The sequence below is a fragment of the Calliopsis andreniformis genome, chromosome 5, assembly GCF_051401765.1.
Source record: "Calliopsis andreniformis isolate RMS-2024a chromosome 5, iyCalAndr_principal, whole genome shotgun sequence".
Classification (NCBI taxonomy): Eukaryota; Metazoa; Arthropoda; class Insecta; order Hymenoptera; family Andrenidae; genus Calliopsis; species Calliopsis andreniformis.
Window position 1 is genome coordinate 6,186,069 of NC_135066.1, and position 14,383 is coordinate 6,200,451.

Sequence of the window (14,383 nt, forward strand, 5' to 3'; positions counted from 1 at the left end):
ACTCCAACAATATCAACATGACCAATCGCAAGCATAAATTGACCTTCGTAAAGTGTTCTTTGGTTTAAGCTCATCAATATACTGTGCACCTATATCGAAGGGGCGCTCTATTTATAAAAGCTCGAGACGTTTACAGGGGTTGGTTTCTTTCGCGGAGCAGTTTCGCTGAAAACTTCATGTACTGTTGGCAAGCAGTCGCCATTACGCGAAATAAATGCGAGTTAATTAAAGGGCGGATGCAATTACTTGCAAATAAATCGCGGCCGTTAATCCGTTATAGCGCAGACAAGCGAAACTTCTCTCTCGCTTACTGCATCCCCCATCGCCCCCTCTTTAAATGCGAGGATCTGCGAAAACGACGCCGACGTCGGCCCGCGTTCGCATAATTGGCTTTGAACGCCACCACCTGCGTCCCGACGCGAGGACCTTACGTTCTATACGCCCCTCTGCTCAAGATATAGTCGTGAGCGTTATCACTGTGTGCGTGGGGACGCATCTACTATGGGGAGGACTAAGGGATGATGAATCTTCCTGACTTGGAAAATCAATCGAAGACAGAAATTCTCAGAGAAGGCGAACAAGAGATTTTCTCCTTTCTTCTTTTATCTTCACACATTCACAGTCTTATATAGGAATGTCAAATAATTGAATTTTTTTAATAACTGTTTTCTTGATTATTTTTGCACTAGATAACTGGTTAACCCATGCATTTTATAGTTACAATATATCTATCATTAACATGAATAATTTAAATGAGCAGAATTTAAAACTTGAACAGTGAAGTCATAGTAGTTACTGAAGAAAATAAAACTAATCATTGATTATCGAATAATAATAAATCTCTACAAATAACCAGATAACTAGTTTCGAACCGATAACCGATGTGACATTCCTAGTCCCATGATCCACATGTGCACTGGGAAACCCGCTATTTAATACTGTTACCTTTACTAAATATCAGAAACACTTAGTACACGAATAATAAACACATAATAAACTCATTCTTGTATCGAAAGCTAGTCATTAATAGGTATTATATACATGTATGAGAAATTGAATTGCAAACCCAAACGTGATATGTTCGAGGTTCTACTGCGCACATTCGACGCTAGAAACGCAGCTCTACCATCGATGGAACGCTTGAAAGAGCTATCCCTGCTAACTGAGACTCTGGGTGCGTGTCTAACACGTCGGTACCTCGCAGACAATACTGAGCGAGGGTCCTGTCAACATTGAGACGTTCCTACTGTAATTTACGAGCCCCTGTTTGCCGACAAAGATTGCGGGTGGCTCTTGCGAAGCCGAAGAGGCTGCCGGAAAATGGCACCGTGCTGGGAAATTAGCTTTCGTCACGGTCACCGTTCGAGCACGATCGTCCTGTGCATTATTGACGATCATACTTTCATGAGGAGGAGAAAATTGTACGAGAGCTGATTCGCAGCTGGGCTTTTTCAAATATATTCTGTAAAAAATAGAATACATTACTGCTTGCGAACTGGCGGGTATAAAGATTCTATGAAAACTGTTCTTTTCTATGAAAAATTGTTTCATTTCGCGTTTGTTTAAAATATTGCAAAATATGAATGCATTAACGCAACTGATTGCTATGGTACATCGTCATATTTCAATATTTGAAATTATATTTGGGTACAGTAGACCTTTAGGTCAAAGTGGGTCAATATTGGTACATCTCGGTCTGAAAAGTATCCGACCATCCTAACACAATAGCGGACCTTCATCTATTTATTGCAGATCTATTCTTTTATGTGACAATATAAATATTTGAAACTAAAGTTTTATAATCCAATTAAAGACTTGTTAACCATTGGTTTCAGGTTATTCTTCTGTTTATTGGCGTATAATTATGTACATATAATATTTATTCACCAGATAATGCGACTATATTTTTACAACCACCTACAATGTGTATCTTAATAATAACAATATTTAATCCACTTATAGTTTATATACTACTAAGTATTGAAACCTTCCAACTTCAAATGCAATTAAAGTAGCAAGAACCGCAATTATAGCTCGTCTGAATGAATTTATTTCTGAACTTTATTTACCAATTTACCTTGTTTTCCATTGTCTCTTATGTCTTCTGAGAAATAATCTTTTTAAATGTCTCAAGAATAGAATGTCAGTCCAAATTGATTACCAATTGACAAAAGTATAATATATAACAAAAATTGTTTGTAAAGAGTAGTCACGACGAATAATCATCATTAAGTAAAATATGATTTATATGCAACAGTTACCTCTGGAGGAAGAGTAGCAGGGCGTCAGGTAATAGGTCGTTCAGTAGCCGATTCGAAAGTCGATTTTCGAAAAAGGTAACGACCTTGGCGACAAAGATGCAGGTAGAAGAATATGATCTGCGCTAAGGTCTTCGTTCATCTGAGAAACGATTTCTGTCATTCACCGTCATAAAACCGCATTGCAACACGTTTCGGTTCCTTAAACTTCCCTTTTTCGACCCTAGAAGCAGCTTGAAACATTTTCCATTATGTAATGATGAGCCTCAGCCTGTACCAGCAACTTTTGTTGAGTAACTTTCTAGCTGCAAACAAACTGCGAATCTTTATGCATTTATCGAAATTTGGCATGTGTGAAAAGTAACAGAATGCATATAATTCGCAAAGATATGCAAAATATAAGAAGCAAAGGAGAAATTATAGTATTTAAAGGGTAAACCATATTTTAATTTGCTTAATCGTGTTTATGAAGGCACACATTCGCTTAAAAATCCGCAGTCTATTAAGAAGAATCAATCGATTTGAAAAATCAATAAGCAGAAGAGCGTGAAATACTGTGGTATAAAGTATCTGTAACGTTCTATGGTCCTGGGTAGTCCAGGTGGCTTGGAAGAGCAATTAAACGTATAAACGGTGGAAATTAGCCGCAAGAATTGCTTTCGAGTCTCGGTAAAGGCACGCCTTGAATGGATCCACGGGCATCAGGGCCATTTAACACGATGACACCCCATTTACCACCCCCGCAAAGAGGCCACCGAATACTAGCTAAGCCCTAAAGCCCATATGTCAGCACGTGCCGCTGACCATAGGTGCTGTGTATCGTTAAATGTGCTGTTGGTCAGCCTCTGGGTTATTCGTTTTAAACGTCACAGTGTCACGTATCACAGAACGCCTGAAACTTAACACTTTCTGTTCAGTACCAACTTTTCGTACCTTCAATTTACTGGAATTATTTCTATGGCTTATAAAGAGAATTAACCCTTTTCGTGCATTCTGTCAATTTTTTTTAACAATGCTGTCGATGCAATTGTTCAGTGTTTTTTTATATTGAATATTTGTTGGTGTCATCACACGCTAAAAAAGAAGATTATGCATAAAACGTGACATTTCTAATAAAAAAGTATCACTCTACTGAGAAAAGAAAGCTAAATTTTAATTGCTAAAGTATTAAATTCTTTTTTATGGTGAAGACAATATCAAATTTGGAAAAATATGAATTACCTAAATACCCAGAAGAAACTTTTTCTTGTAGTATCTATGTATATTTTCTCTTAAAACTTATTGAAGTCATCGTTAACCCCTTTCTTCTCTTTGCGAGTTTTATTTCTTCTTAGGAAGATAATCAGGTGGTCTGTTTTTAGTGGAGCACCCTGTATTCACATTTTGCATGCTATACTGTGCGAGTAGGATAGAGAATCGGTCGAAATCAGTGGATTCACGAATTCTTTCTTATTCCATCCTAATTCGAGGAAACGACCGACATAAAACGAATCAGAGGGGTATCATACCTCGAAATTCCTTCTCTCGATTACCCTCTGGACGCTCGTTTTTACTTCACCCTCCTCGATCCAGGGATGAAAAGAGGAAAATCTCAGAAAACCAAGCACAGAATCGTATCCCGTGGAAAACGACCCTCCTCCTATGTGTGCGATTACTTTCCAGTCTTCTTTTTATTAAGTTATCGAAAACTGTACAGGCGAAACAAGGTTCACGTTTCTATACAGATTTTCAACAATTTTCAGGCGTGTGGTTCTATGTAGTGTTAACATTTTTTAAATTTCAATCTGCATATATTTCAAATATCCACAAAAGAATTTTAATAAAAATATATATTTACTTTTAGTTTTTTAATGGAAAGTTATAATTACAGTTTCTTTTCACCAGATTAACTGTTGTATTAAATTGTATATAAATAAGCTGAAATTCAAAATACCTTCTAAAAGAAATTTTAATAAATTCAAGAGATTTTGGTAATAACTATTTTAAATTGCTGCCCGCCCATGCATAACAAGTAGTTAACAATTCAAGATCTCGACACGACGATTCGAGATCTCGCCAGTGAGCACGCATAAGGCGCCATCTACTGGCGTGCTTATAAGTAAAAGTTAGTAAATGTCATCTTATGGTAACGAGTAAATAAAATTGAAATTATGAAAAACAGAATTCTATCGTCTCAAAAATACTTAGCAATAGACAAACTTCAATTTACCAAATGCCATAAATGTGTACCAGACACATATTACAGATACAGTGCAAAAATATTCAACGAAAATTAAGATGTTTAATGTAACTGACTGTTGACTCTTGAATGAATTATAAATAAATATCAGTTCAGTTTTTTAAATTTAAGATTGATCTACTAAAGAGTTATGATAGTAGAATTTTTTAATAATTCACTCTTGGTTTTGAATATTGATCAGTAGATCAGTACTGCCCTCTAGAAAGGGACGCTAGTTCTTCCGGTTCCTGTTGTATTTCTTTCAATTCTCTGACAGATTGCCAAGATGGTGAGTTTCTTATACTATTTTTCGTATCCATTATTTCAACTTTAATCTAACATATATTCTACACAATTATAACTAACAATTATGGAATAATCATTTGTGCATTCAATACTGAAAATATTTTAAGTTTTTACGAAGAAAATTCTATAGTTCAATCATCGTTAACCTAACATCTGATTTGTTTACACAATTTTACAAACTATGATATAATATATCGTTTGTTCATAATTTCTTAATAATTTTCTTTTTAATAATATGTTTGCTTTTAACGTCTAATATTAACATTTTAAATAGTTCATGAACTTTCGTTTAGGATTATAGGTTAACTCATGTGTTAACCTCAATAATTGTGAATGGAATTATCAAGAAATATGCAATTTTGTGTTGCAGTCACTCGTAATCCCAGAGAAATTTCAGCACATTCTTCGTGTTATGAACACGAACATCGATGGTAACAAGAAAGTGATGTTTGCCATGACAGCGATCAAAGGTGTCGGTCGCCGTTATGCTAACATTGTTTTGAAAAAGGCTGACATTGATTTGGACAAAAGAGCCGGAGAATGTACAGAAGAAGAAGTAAGAATTATTTTAATATCTTTCACTTAGTTTGTCATTGACTCATTAAGTAATGTTTCATATAATCTTTGTTTTTAGGTTGAAAAAATAGTTACTATAACAGCTAATCCTAGACAATACAAAATTCCCGACTGGTTCTTGAATAGACAAAAGGATATGGTTGATGGCAAATACTCACAGGTATGTGTATTCCTACTAAGCTTTGTTAAAATCATTAAGAAACAACTGTATACAGATAGCACAATTTCACGACTAGTCACTATAGAACTATTGTATTGACTAGATGGTAGGTTGTGCTAGAGAAACAGCACATTACCTCAGTTATTAGTAGTATTAAGCTAATTAACAATTGGAAACATACATTAATGTGCAACATAATTATTCCAATTTATTGTTATACATCTCCCTTTTTATGCTTGAGGTATAAATATATTTCCATTATGTTTTGTAGTTAACAAGTTCTTATTTGGATTCAAAACTCCGTGAAGATTTAGAGCGAATGAAGAAAATTCGTGCTCATAGAGGTCTACGTCATTATTGGGGTCTCCGTGTACGTGGTCAGCACACAAAAACTACTGGTCGTCGTGGACGTACAGTGGGTGTATCAAAGAAGAAGTAATTTTATATTTAATTGGGTATCAATAAATTCATAAAACCAAAATATATTTGAGTTTATCCCTCAAACAAATCCTATTTATTTGAAGCAATATTGTAATTTCATTGACTTTATAGATATTTGCATACAACGAATATAATCGTAGTATTTATAGAATGTTAACTTTTAAATGTTCACTTGTTTATAATTACAGAAAAATTTACATTATATTTTCGAAGTTACTAATTACATACATGATATGGAAGTTATATTTTTTTCTGTACAATATTTTGCATTATTTATACACACGTGAAAGAAGAACAATATTCTTTAACAAAGAATAATATAATATGAAATTTATATTTCGGGAGACAAAGTATTTCTTTAAGTTATTGCACAACATGGAACACTTTGAATACATCTATAGTGCATAAGGCAGTTTGATCTTTGATCAAAAATATAGTGGAATGTGCATCAATAATAATTAATTGAAATTTTTACGAACAAACAATGAGCATTTCTAAATATACTTTAGGTACTTTTCCTTGTTGATTTCCCCTTACACCCATAACATAATCTTCGTCACCAGGTATTTCACACACTGTGATTACCTAAAAGATAAAGTGGTGTTAAAATATGTAAATGAAGATATTTGTCATACCTTTGAAGCATAATTCAAGGTGGAAGAAAACTAGTTTGTACTTCTCTCTTAACTAAACAAGTTAAAATACAAAAAATTAGGAGCATTGGGAAAACATTTAAGGTGGTAACCAAATGAATACATCTAACAAAATGGAACATCATTTATTTAATACATGCAGCATATCATTAAATGTACAAATGCATTAATCTATATGTAATTTTTATATGCATATGCATAACAATGGTTTCTGATTTTAAGCAAATATACAAATAAATGTAATAAACATCAAGAATAAATGTAATAAAAATAGAAAAGTGTATATACATACATAAAACTTAATACTAAAATACAGATATCATGCATAGTTATTTATCAAAATAAAATGCCAAATTTATCAAAGTATAAATTCTACAATACATAAGACTTAAACTAAAGTCATCTGAGTATTAAACATAATGAAAACATATTTTAACATATTTTCTTTCACTTTACAAGATCTTGCAACATTTTTGTAACATATAGATCTATACTAATTTATGTACACTACTCTTTCATTTTTCATAAAAAAATTTCCTGTTTCGTATACTACAAAACTACTGTTTTAATTCTATAAATATATTTCAAAATTTAACTTTAAACCATACAATAATACGCTATAAAAAGTTCTTATACAAGTAATGTTAGCATGGCCTGACGTTGCACGAAATTTAATGATCATAAAATTACCTTAATAATGAATTTTTTGTTGTAAATTGAAATTAAACAGAATAAGTCTTATATACAAATAATCAAGTTACCCAAATTACAAAAGAAATTTAAAAAAAAAAAGAATGGTTTAAAATTATAATCGTAGGCACTTATAAAATGAACTTACTTTCAATAATAATTCATGCCATTTGATTGCCTACGTTGCAAGCATGCTTCTGTCTATCTACAACACAAATTTCATTACCTCATCTTGTACGACGCTTAATTCACTAGAATCCCTCGCTTCATAGTCATATAATACCCTCGCACGTTCTTGCCCATTTTCCGTTGATACATTGGAAGTTGGTAGGGTAGTGGGGTGATAAGGACCCCCAGATAAGCTGGGTAGGATAAATTACAATTTGGATAAGTTTTATGAGTAATGCAGAAATTAAGTTAATCTTTGTGTGAACAAATATTACATGAACTTTTTCACTTTAATCACTTTTATCTGTTAAATATGATTCATTAATCATAGTATATGGTAATATAATTAAAAGTATTGGAAACGTCTTTGACTATATTTTATCCCTCAAAGGAATTTCACAGTTCACACAAATGTACAGAATGTATATGATATGCGAGAAATTAATTGAGAAATACATGTATTAAATAGAACACAAATAGAAGGTGTAAGCAGCTTGAGACGTGGAAAACACCGACATTTATCAAATAATTTAAGAAAATGTATTAGAATGACGTAGATTCAGCGAAAGTACAGTTGAAAGATACAAATAAATACTTCATATAGAAACATAAATGAAAAGACGCATTGCAAGAGTACATTGTTTGTTAATACCTACAAAAATTAATGGCATGCATTAGACATAAACACTGATTAACCACCTAATTGCATTGTTTGGATTACGAATATAAACTGTATTGCAGTTAGAAATTTCTTCCTATAAAATGTAAAGACCATTGTTGAACATTTCATAAGCGTAATTTATTAATAGCTTGCTGATAATTACAAGTTTAACAGTAGTATAGTAGACTACGAATTGTTCAACGTATCTATAAACTTATTAAATTATTTAACAAGTATCTATATGTATATAGATATGTATGTATGTATATCAGAGAAAGAAAAATTTGTGTAATCTAAGCTTGTCTTTGTTATTTAAGTCATAAATACAATAAATTATTGCTTTTAACTGTGATTAACAGTTACTCCTACTAGATTTTTGAAATATTAGTATCAAAGGTAGCAGTAACATAGGTAGAACCAGCAAGTGGTGGATGTATAGACGAGTTTTGGGATTGTATGGGTGAGGGGGTTAGCTCGATCACATCTTCGCTGTTGACTCGCAGCAAAGGACTCGGCTGACGCGCCCTGCAATCCCAATCATGCAAGCAAAGATAGAGAATGGAAAGAATATATCAGAGAAATAAATAAGAATAATAAGCACCAGGCTACAGAAAAAAACAAAAATGAAAAGACACCATATCTATAATAAAGCTCATATTTACAATAAAATACGATTACAATACAAAAAAATGAAGAAACAGTACATACACCACTTTTGCAGAAATACGCAGAATTTTAGAGAACAGTACTTATAATCTATAGAATATACATGATGATCTTTGCGAATGAGTAATGGTTCTATAAGCTTCTAAATATGTACTTTTATATGTCACATATGACATAGCATCCAATAGTGATCAAACATTACTCACTCGGATCACCAGAGAGTGGGATAGCTGTATAGGGATAGTGCAGGATAATTAAAAAATTCTTTCAAAGAAAATGTACTCGGAAAACCGAATTTATTAGCTTACCCAGCCAATTCACGCTGCAAGTCTTGCATCGTTGCGTGACACTGAGCATAATGGCGTGCTTGCGCTTCGACAAATTCGTGCAAACAACGCAAATGACCAGCTTGAGAACTTGAGACTCCTTCCAGTAACAATTTCACTATCTCTGCCTGACGATCAAACTCCGACTGTGCTACCCTCAACTCCCTCTCTGCCTAAGTAGAGAAACAAACAGTTCGTTGTCGTTTGGTGTTTTTGATAAAAGTACAATACTTAACTTAAATGTAACAAATATTTCATAAAATAATACTAATGATTACAATGTACATGTACTATGATTAAAACATAGGAAAATTGTATTCTGATATGACCCAACGAAAATGCTTAAATAATATGATGTAGTGAATGAAGTAATTAAAAATTTTACTTTATCCAGTAGTAATAATTAGTATTAAATAAAATTCACTACAAATTTTAAGCTGCAAAAAGTATCAGCTTCATTAATACCTGATCAAGTAATACTTCAGGTGATACGCCAGTCTCCTATGAGATGCAGCAGTACACAAGACATAACACATAATAAACATATACAGCACATATTTGAATTAAATGATAAATTGTAAGACTTACACTCTGTTGGCCCAGCATACTTCTTGCTTTCCTTACTCTATTCTTACATGCATCTAGATCCAGTCTGAAAAGTAATTAATTTTGTGTTTAAAAAAAGTGAACAGATAAATTAAAAAATAAAGTACATACCGCTTAGTTTCTAATATTGCCATTTCCTTGCTAACAGTCTTCATTTCACCTTCCAGAAACTTTCTTAAGGGTTGTATGTAACAATTGGCTGCAGTTCCAATAAAATCTCTTTCAATCTGCCCTAACTTTTGTTCGCATTGACCAACTTTTATCAATGCACTGCCTAGAAATAAAACATTTTAATTCTATCATGTAACAATAGAATATGAATATCTATAATATCTGAAAAATAATGTACAGACAGACCATAAGCAACTCCTGGACCAAACACATTTCCAGCTTCAATCATATCCATACCCACATATTCTAAATTGGTCAATCTGTGAGGTTTCTTCTTATCAATTTTCTCATAAAAGAAATCTTCAATTCTATTGCCTATAACACATTACCATAAATTACACCGTAAATAAATTATATTAAAATGTATACTTAAACAATTTTATTACCTGGATTTGGAGTAAGTACTGCCTCCATATTTCGAAGAATTTTCTCTGTCCATGTCTTAGTTGCATTTGCTCTTTCTGCAAGGTGCTCTAAATGTGCATCCAATTCTGTCTTCTCTGATGTTCCTAATGTCTCCTCTGTTAACTGAAAATTACAATTAAATCCTATATATTATGCATTACATTATACGAAACATATTTCATAAATTTAGTTTTCTAATAATACACAAAAATTATTTCTTTCAATAATTTTATTCTACTAAATATACATCATTACAATATTAGGTCGAAAAATAAGAGGAATAAGACTCATAGTGACTGTAACTTATTTGATATGTTCTGAGTCATCATGTGATTAATTATTTAGTTCACAGATACTATGCATCTATATTTTGAAACTGTTCAAGCACAAAAAAAGAGCAGTGCTCTTCAGTAGACCAGTAATCACAAGATATTCTTAAAAACAAGAGAGTTGATAAAGAGCACAGTATAGAGCATAAACAATAATGTAAAGTCGATATATTTACTAACCTTAGTCTTTTAGTAATCAAATATAAATTATCAACGTAGGAAACAGATAAAAGTATATTTATTATATTTAGTAAATAAGCCAAGGAGCGGAGAATTAAATTTTGTAAAAAGAGACTAGTGAGGCAACTGTCAACTCCCGACGATTATGTTCAAAGTTTTTCCTCATTGAAAAAGAATAGAAAATGTCAGAAATGACAACGTTCAGTTACGACTGGCTTAACACGAATACGCAGTTTCTTGTTAATGAGAACTTGTTGAATCATTCTAATAAGCATTTCTTACCTGTACAACTCTACTAAGTGCAGCACCAGCATCTTTTACCAATTTCTTAACATTGAAATCCATTTTTTACGTTTATTTTAATACGAACCTCCTGCACTTAGCCTTTACCTCTGCTACACTTTATTTTCTTCTATCGACCACTAATTCTGAGTGCCTCCGTCAAGAGGCGCTTCGCAACAATTCGGGCAATGATTTCAAATTTGCAACCTTACAATTTCAGATGAAATGCAACTGCCTAAATGATTTTGCTTTGTTTTTCTTTCCCTTTTTAAGTACGTCAACTGATTTTTTATTAGCATAATATCATGCGCTTTTAAAGTTTTCAAAAATTACTTTTAGATGCCTAAGATTTTATTTGAGAATCTTTGAAACAGGTTGCTACATTTTGTTTCGTAAATAACATATAAGTTGTACATACATAGAACCTTCTCAATTTTCAATTCGCTTCATCTGTTATAAATATTTATTATACTCTAAATTTGATATAAAAAATATTTTATTAATATCATGTGATATGTTTCTAAAATTTTCAAACGATACAGAACTACTTTTACTACGATCAAAAGTTGACTTGAGAATTTTTATTAAACGTATTAAAGTACATATATAAAATCTTCTCAATTTCCAAATGAGTGAATGTATTATTTATTACAAACAGAAATCACAATTGTCAAGTGGATTGATATACGTAGATAATACGTAAGAAATCCAAAAGATTGCGCACTTGTAGTGTTGTATTCAGGAGGGAAGTATTTGGTTTGTGCGTTGAAGTCTTTATTTCTTAATGCTTTGTTATTTAAGAAATTACTCATGCACACTGTTATTTTGAAAACCTTGAAACGGTGAGTAGAATACAAAAAATCGTGACAGCATGTCTATCGCGTTCAATTTATTTCATTAAAAGATAAATAAAGGTGCACTAACCTACTATGTAAGTTTGACACATGATGTATCATGGGTTTACAACCTTACACTCGATTACTTTCATTACGTTTCAATGACGTGTGAATGAAATAATACACATAAGTAAATATTACCTCATATTTTGTCCACCTTATTTTTATATGTATTGTCAAAGATTCTATTAAATTTAGTTTAGACATGTTGATCTGACGTTTTGTGAATAAAACGAACAAACTAAAATTTTAGGTTTCGAACAGGGAACCTGTTAGTGAGTAGTCAAATTGAAATCATATCGTGTTATAAAGTTTCATCTGTAATAAGAAATATCACACAGATTGCTATGTTAGACGAAGAAAAAATATCTGAAGCTGAAACAATCCAACCTGAATTATACGCATTATCTTGGTTACATAAAGCTGCTCCTTGTTTTCCTATAAATGGATCTAAGGTAAACATAAAATTCCTTAAATTAAGAAACAATTAAGCATACATTATAATAAGACTCTTTTCCTTCCAGATTAAGATCATTCATGAGCCAAATGTATTTTACTCTACTCTTATAGAAAAATGTAAAAATGCTAGAAAAAGGATAACATTTGCATCGCTATATTTAGGCACAGGAAAATTAGAATCTAATTTAGTAAGAATATTTAATAAACATTTGAATATATGAGAGTTTAATATTAATAAAAACATGTAAAAAAGTAATTGCAGTAATATTTTGTATATGTAGGTAAATGCTATAAGTGAGGCTTTAAATGCAAATAATGGTAATATTGAAGTTAAAGTATTATTAGACTTTATGAGAGGGTCTAGAGGTCAATTAAATTCGCGCAAAATGTTAGAGCCTTTACTCAATGGGAAGCATGGTCATTGCTGTCAAATATTTCTGTATCATACTCCTAAACTTCGCGGATTTTTCAAGATGATAATACCAGATCGTTTTAATGAACTAGTAGGGCTACAACACATGAAATTTTATATGGTAGATAATGATATAATAATAAGTGGGTAAGTACTTGTTTAAATAACAATATAAATTTGTTTGAAAATGTAATTAAATACGTACAAAACTTAATTGTTTTAGCGCTAATCTCAGTAACGATTACTTTACAAATCGCCAAGATCGTTATTTTGTAATTGAAGATTGCAAAGAATTGTGTGATTTCTATAATGAATTAGTCACAAGAGTAGGAGAATTTAGCTTCTTACTCCAACCAGATGGAACCACGATACTAAATACTGCCGTGAATGTACACCCTTGGAAAGGTTCTACAAAAAAATTTATTGAAAAAGCTGCATGCAACGTAAAAACTCTTTTTCAAAGGGAATTAGAAGACTATTCTAATTTTAAAAAAATAGGTACATATATTTTTATTTTAGATATACGTATCATTTTCAAATTTCACATATGTGAAGAAACGAATTAAAACAAGAGTTGTAATTATATTGACAGAAAAAAGTTCAAATACAGACACTTGGGTATTCCCTTTAATACAAATGGGTCAATTAAACATTCATCATGATAGTCAAATAACATTAAACCTCTTAAAAAAAGCACCGCCAGGTGCAACACTTAGACTAGCAACTGGTTATTTTAATTTAACTTCAGAATATAGTGATGCATTGCTTAGAGATTGTCAAGGAACGTGCCATCTTCTAACGGCTCATCCAACTGCCAATGGATTTTTTTGTAAGTTAGAAAAATGGAGTACAAATTTTATAAATCGTTTAAACTATGATAATTAACACTGACTATTCTATTTAGCTGCAAAAGGTATTGCTGGCGGCATTCCTGCAGCGTATACAAAAATCGAGGAATCATTTATTAAGTACTGTAACAAAATGGGACAACAAAAAAGAGTAACTTTATGGGAATTTATTAGACCAGGATGGACATACCATGCGAAAGGGTTATGGTATTCTTTGCCAGGCCAAGAGAAGCCTTGTCTCACACTAATCGGATCGCCTAATTTCGGTAAGTTTTAAAACAATTCAATAGTTATAAAATAAAACAAAAAATAATCTCAGGTTACAGATCAGTCAAAAAAGACTTAGAGACCCAAATTGCTATAGTAACGAGAAATGAAAAATTACAAGATGAACTACAGAAGGAATATCAACGGTTATTTTCATCTGCGAAACCAGTAACAAACGGAACGTTTTTTGAACAAGATAGAATTCCGCCAACTTGGGTATGCGCTATGGTTGTTCTGTTTCGGTATTACTTTTAAATAAATAATGTACCTGTTTATAATAGATGATCTGTCATACTTAATTTATGTATAAATGACATTAATTTATACAATCCTTTTACGTCTCATCCATAAACAGTCATAAGTTTCTTCGTTGTAACGACATAAAAATGTAAATAATAATAATGA

The 14,383-nt window shown here is 32.0% G+C and overlaps 3 protein-coding genes across 9 annotated transcripts; 2 read left to right on the plus strand and 1 right to left on the minus strand.

Moving 5' to 3' along the window:
- Positions 1 to 4,723: 4,723 nt before the first annotated feature.
- Positions 4,724 to 6,003, plus strand: Rps18 (ribosomal protein S18). Its single transcript, XM_076377992.1, has 4 exons — positions 4,724 to 4,765; positions 5,153 to 5,338; positions 5,417 to 5,518; positions 5,790 to 6,003. The coding sequence occupies exons 1-4, from the start codon at positions 4,763 to 4,765 to the stop codon at positions 5,955 to 5,957; spliced, it is 459 nt and encodes a 152-aa protein (XP_076234107.1). The 5' UTR covers positions 4,724 to 4,762; the 3' UTR covers positions 5,958 to 6,003.
- A 146-nt stretch (positions 6,004 to 6,149) lies between these two features.
- Endob (SH3 domain containing GRB2 like, endophilin-B) lies at positions 6,150 to 11,225 on the minus strand. Of its 6 annotated transcripts, none has more exons than XM_076377985.1 (9): positions 11,097 to 11,225; positions 10,287 to 10,428; positions 10,087 to 10,215; positions 9,841 to 10,003; positions 9,712 to 9,775; positions 9,589 to 9,624; positions 9,106 to 9,296; positions 7,529 to 7,664; positions 6,157 to 6,544 (listed from the first exon to the last, which is right to left on the minus strand). In XM_076377985.1, the coding sequence occupies exons 1-9, from the start codon at positions 11,157 to 11,159 to the stop codon at positions 6,431 to 6,433; spliced, it is 1,038 nt and encodes a 345-aa protein (XP_076234100.1). In that variant the 5' UTR covers positions 11,160 to 11,225; the 3' UTR covers positions 6,157 to 6,430. The 6 variants fall into 6 exon arrangements, with proteins under 6 accessions (XP_076234106.1, XP_076234100.1, XP_076234101.1 ...); XM_076377990.1 differs by lacking the exons at positions 6,157 to 6,544; positions 7,529 to 7,664 and adding exons at positions 8,524 to 8,656; positions 9,004 to 9,027; XM_076377991.1 differs by lacking the exon at positions 7,529 to 7,664 and having other exon boundaries at positions 6,150 to 6,544.
- Positions 11,226 to 11,833: 608 nt separating this feature from the next.
- Pgs1 (Phosphatidylglycerophosphate synthase 1) lies at positions 11,834 to 14,381 on the plus strand. 2 transcript variants are annotated; one of them, XM_076378284.1, is made up of 9 exons: positions 11,839 to 11,938; positions 12,246 to 12,267; positions 12,334 to 12,447; positions 12,517 to 12,639; positions 12,733 to 13,010; positions 13,087 to 13,361; positions 13,456 to 13,692; positions 13,768 to 13,977; positions 14,031 to 14,381. In XM_076378284.1, exons 1-9 carry the CDS (start codon positions 11,907 to 11,909, stop codon positions 14,231 to 14,233), a joined length of 1,494 nt encoding a protein of 497 aa, XP_076234399.1. In that variant the 5' UTR covers positions 11,839 to 11,906; the 3' UTR covers positions 14,234 to 14,381. The 2 variants fall into 2 exon arrangements, with proteins under 2 accessions (XP_076234398.1, XP_076234399.1); XM_076378283.1 differs by having other exon boundaries at positions 11,834 to 11,938; positions 12,246 to 12,447.
- Positions 14,382 to 14,383: the final 2 nt, after the last annotated feature.

Bases quoted from the DNA above. Each gene is read 5' to 3' on its own strand.
- Rps18 (XM_076377992.1), top strand. The intron at 5,339-5,416 runs GTAAGAATTATT...CTTTGTTTTTAG, and splicing joins GAGAATGTACAGAAGAAGAA to GTTGAAAAAATAGTTACTAT. The intron at 5,519-5,789 runs GTATGTGTATTC...TATGTTTTGTAG, and splicing joins TTGATGGCAAATACTCACAG to TTAACAAGTTCTTATTTGGA.
- Endob (XM_076377985.1), bottom strand. From the start codon at position 11,159: ATGGATTTCAATGTTAAGAAATTGGTAAAAGATGCTGGTGCTGCACTT. The intron at 10,429-11,096 runs GTAAGAAATGCT...TGTAATTTTCAG, and splicing joins CACTTAGTAGAGTTGTACAG to TTAACAGAGGAGACATTAGG. The intron at 7,665-9,105 runs GTAAGCTAATAA...TATCCTACCCAG, and splicing joins TTGCAGCGTGAATTGGCTGG to CTTATCTGGGGGTCCTTATC.
- Pgs1 (XM_076378283.1), top strand. From the start codon at position 11,907: ATGCACACTGTTATTTTGAAAACCTTGAAACG. The intron at 12,448-12,516 runs GTAAACATAAAA...TTTTCCTTCCAG, and splicing joins TTCCTATAAATGGATCTAAG to ATTAAGATCATTCATGAGCC. The intron at 13,978-14,030 runs GTAAGTTTTAAA...AAATAATCTCAG, and splicing joins AATCGGATCGCCTAATTTCG to GTTACAGATCAGTCAAAAAA.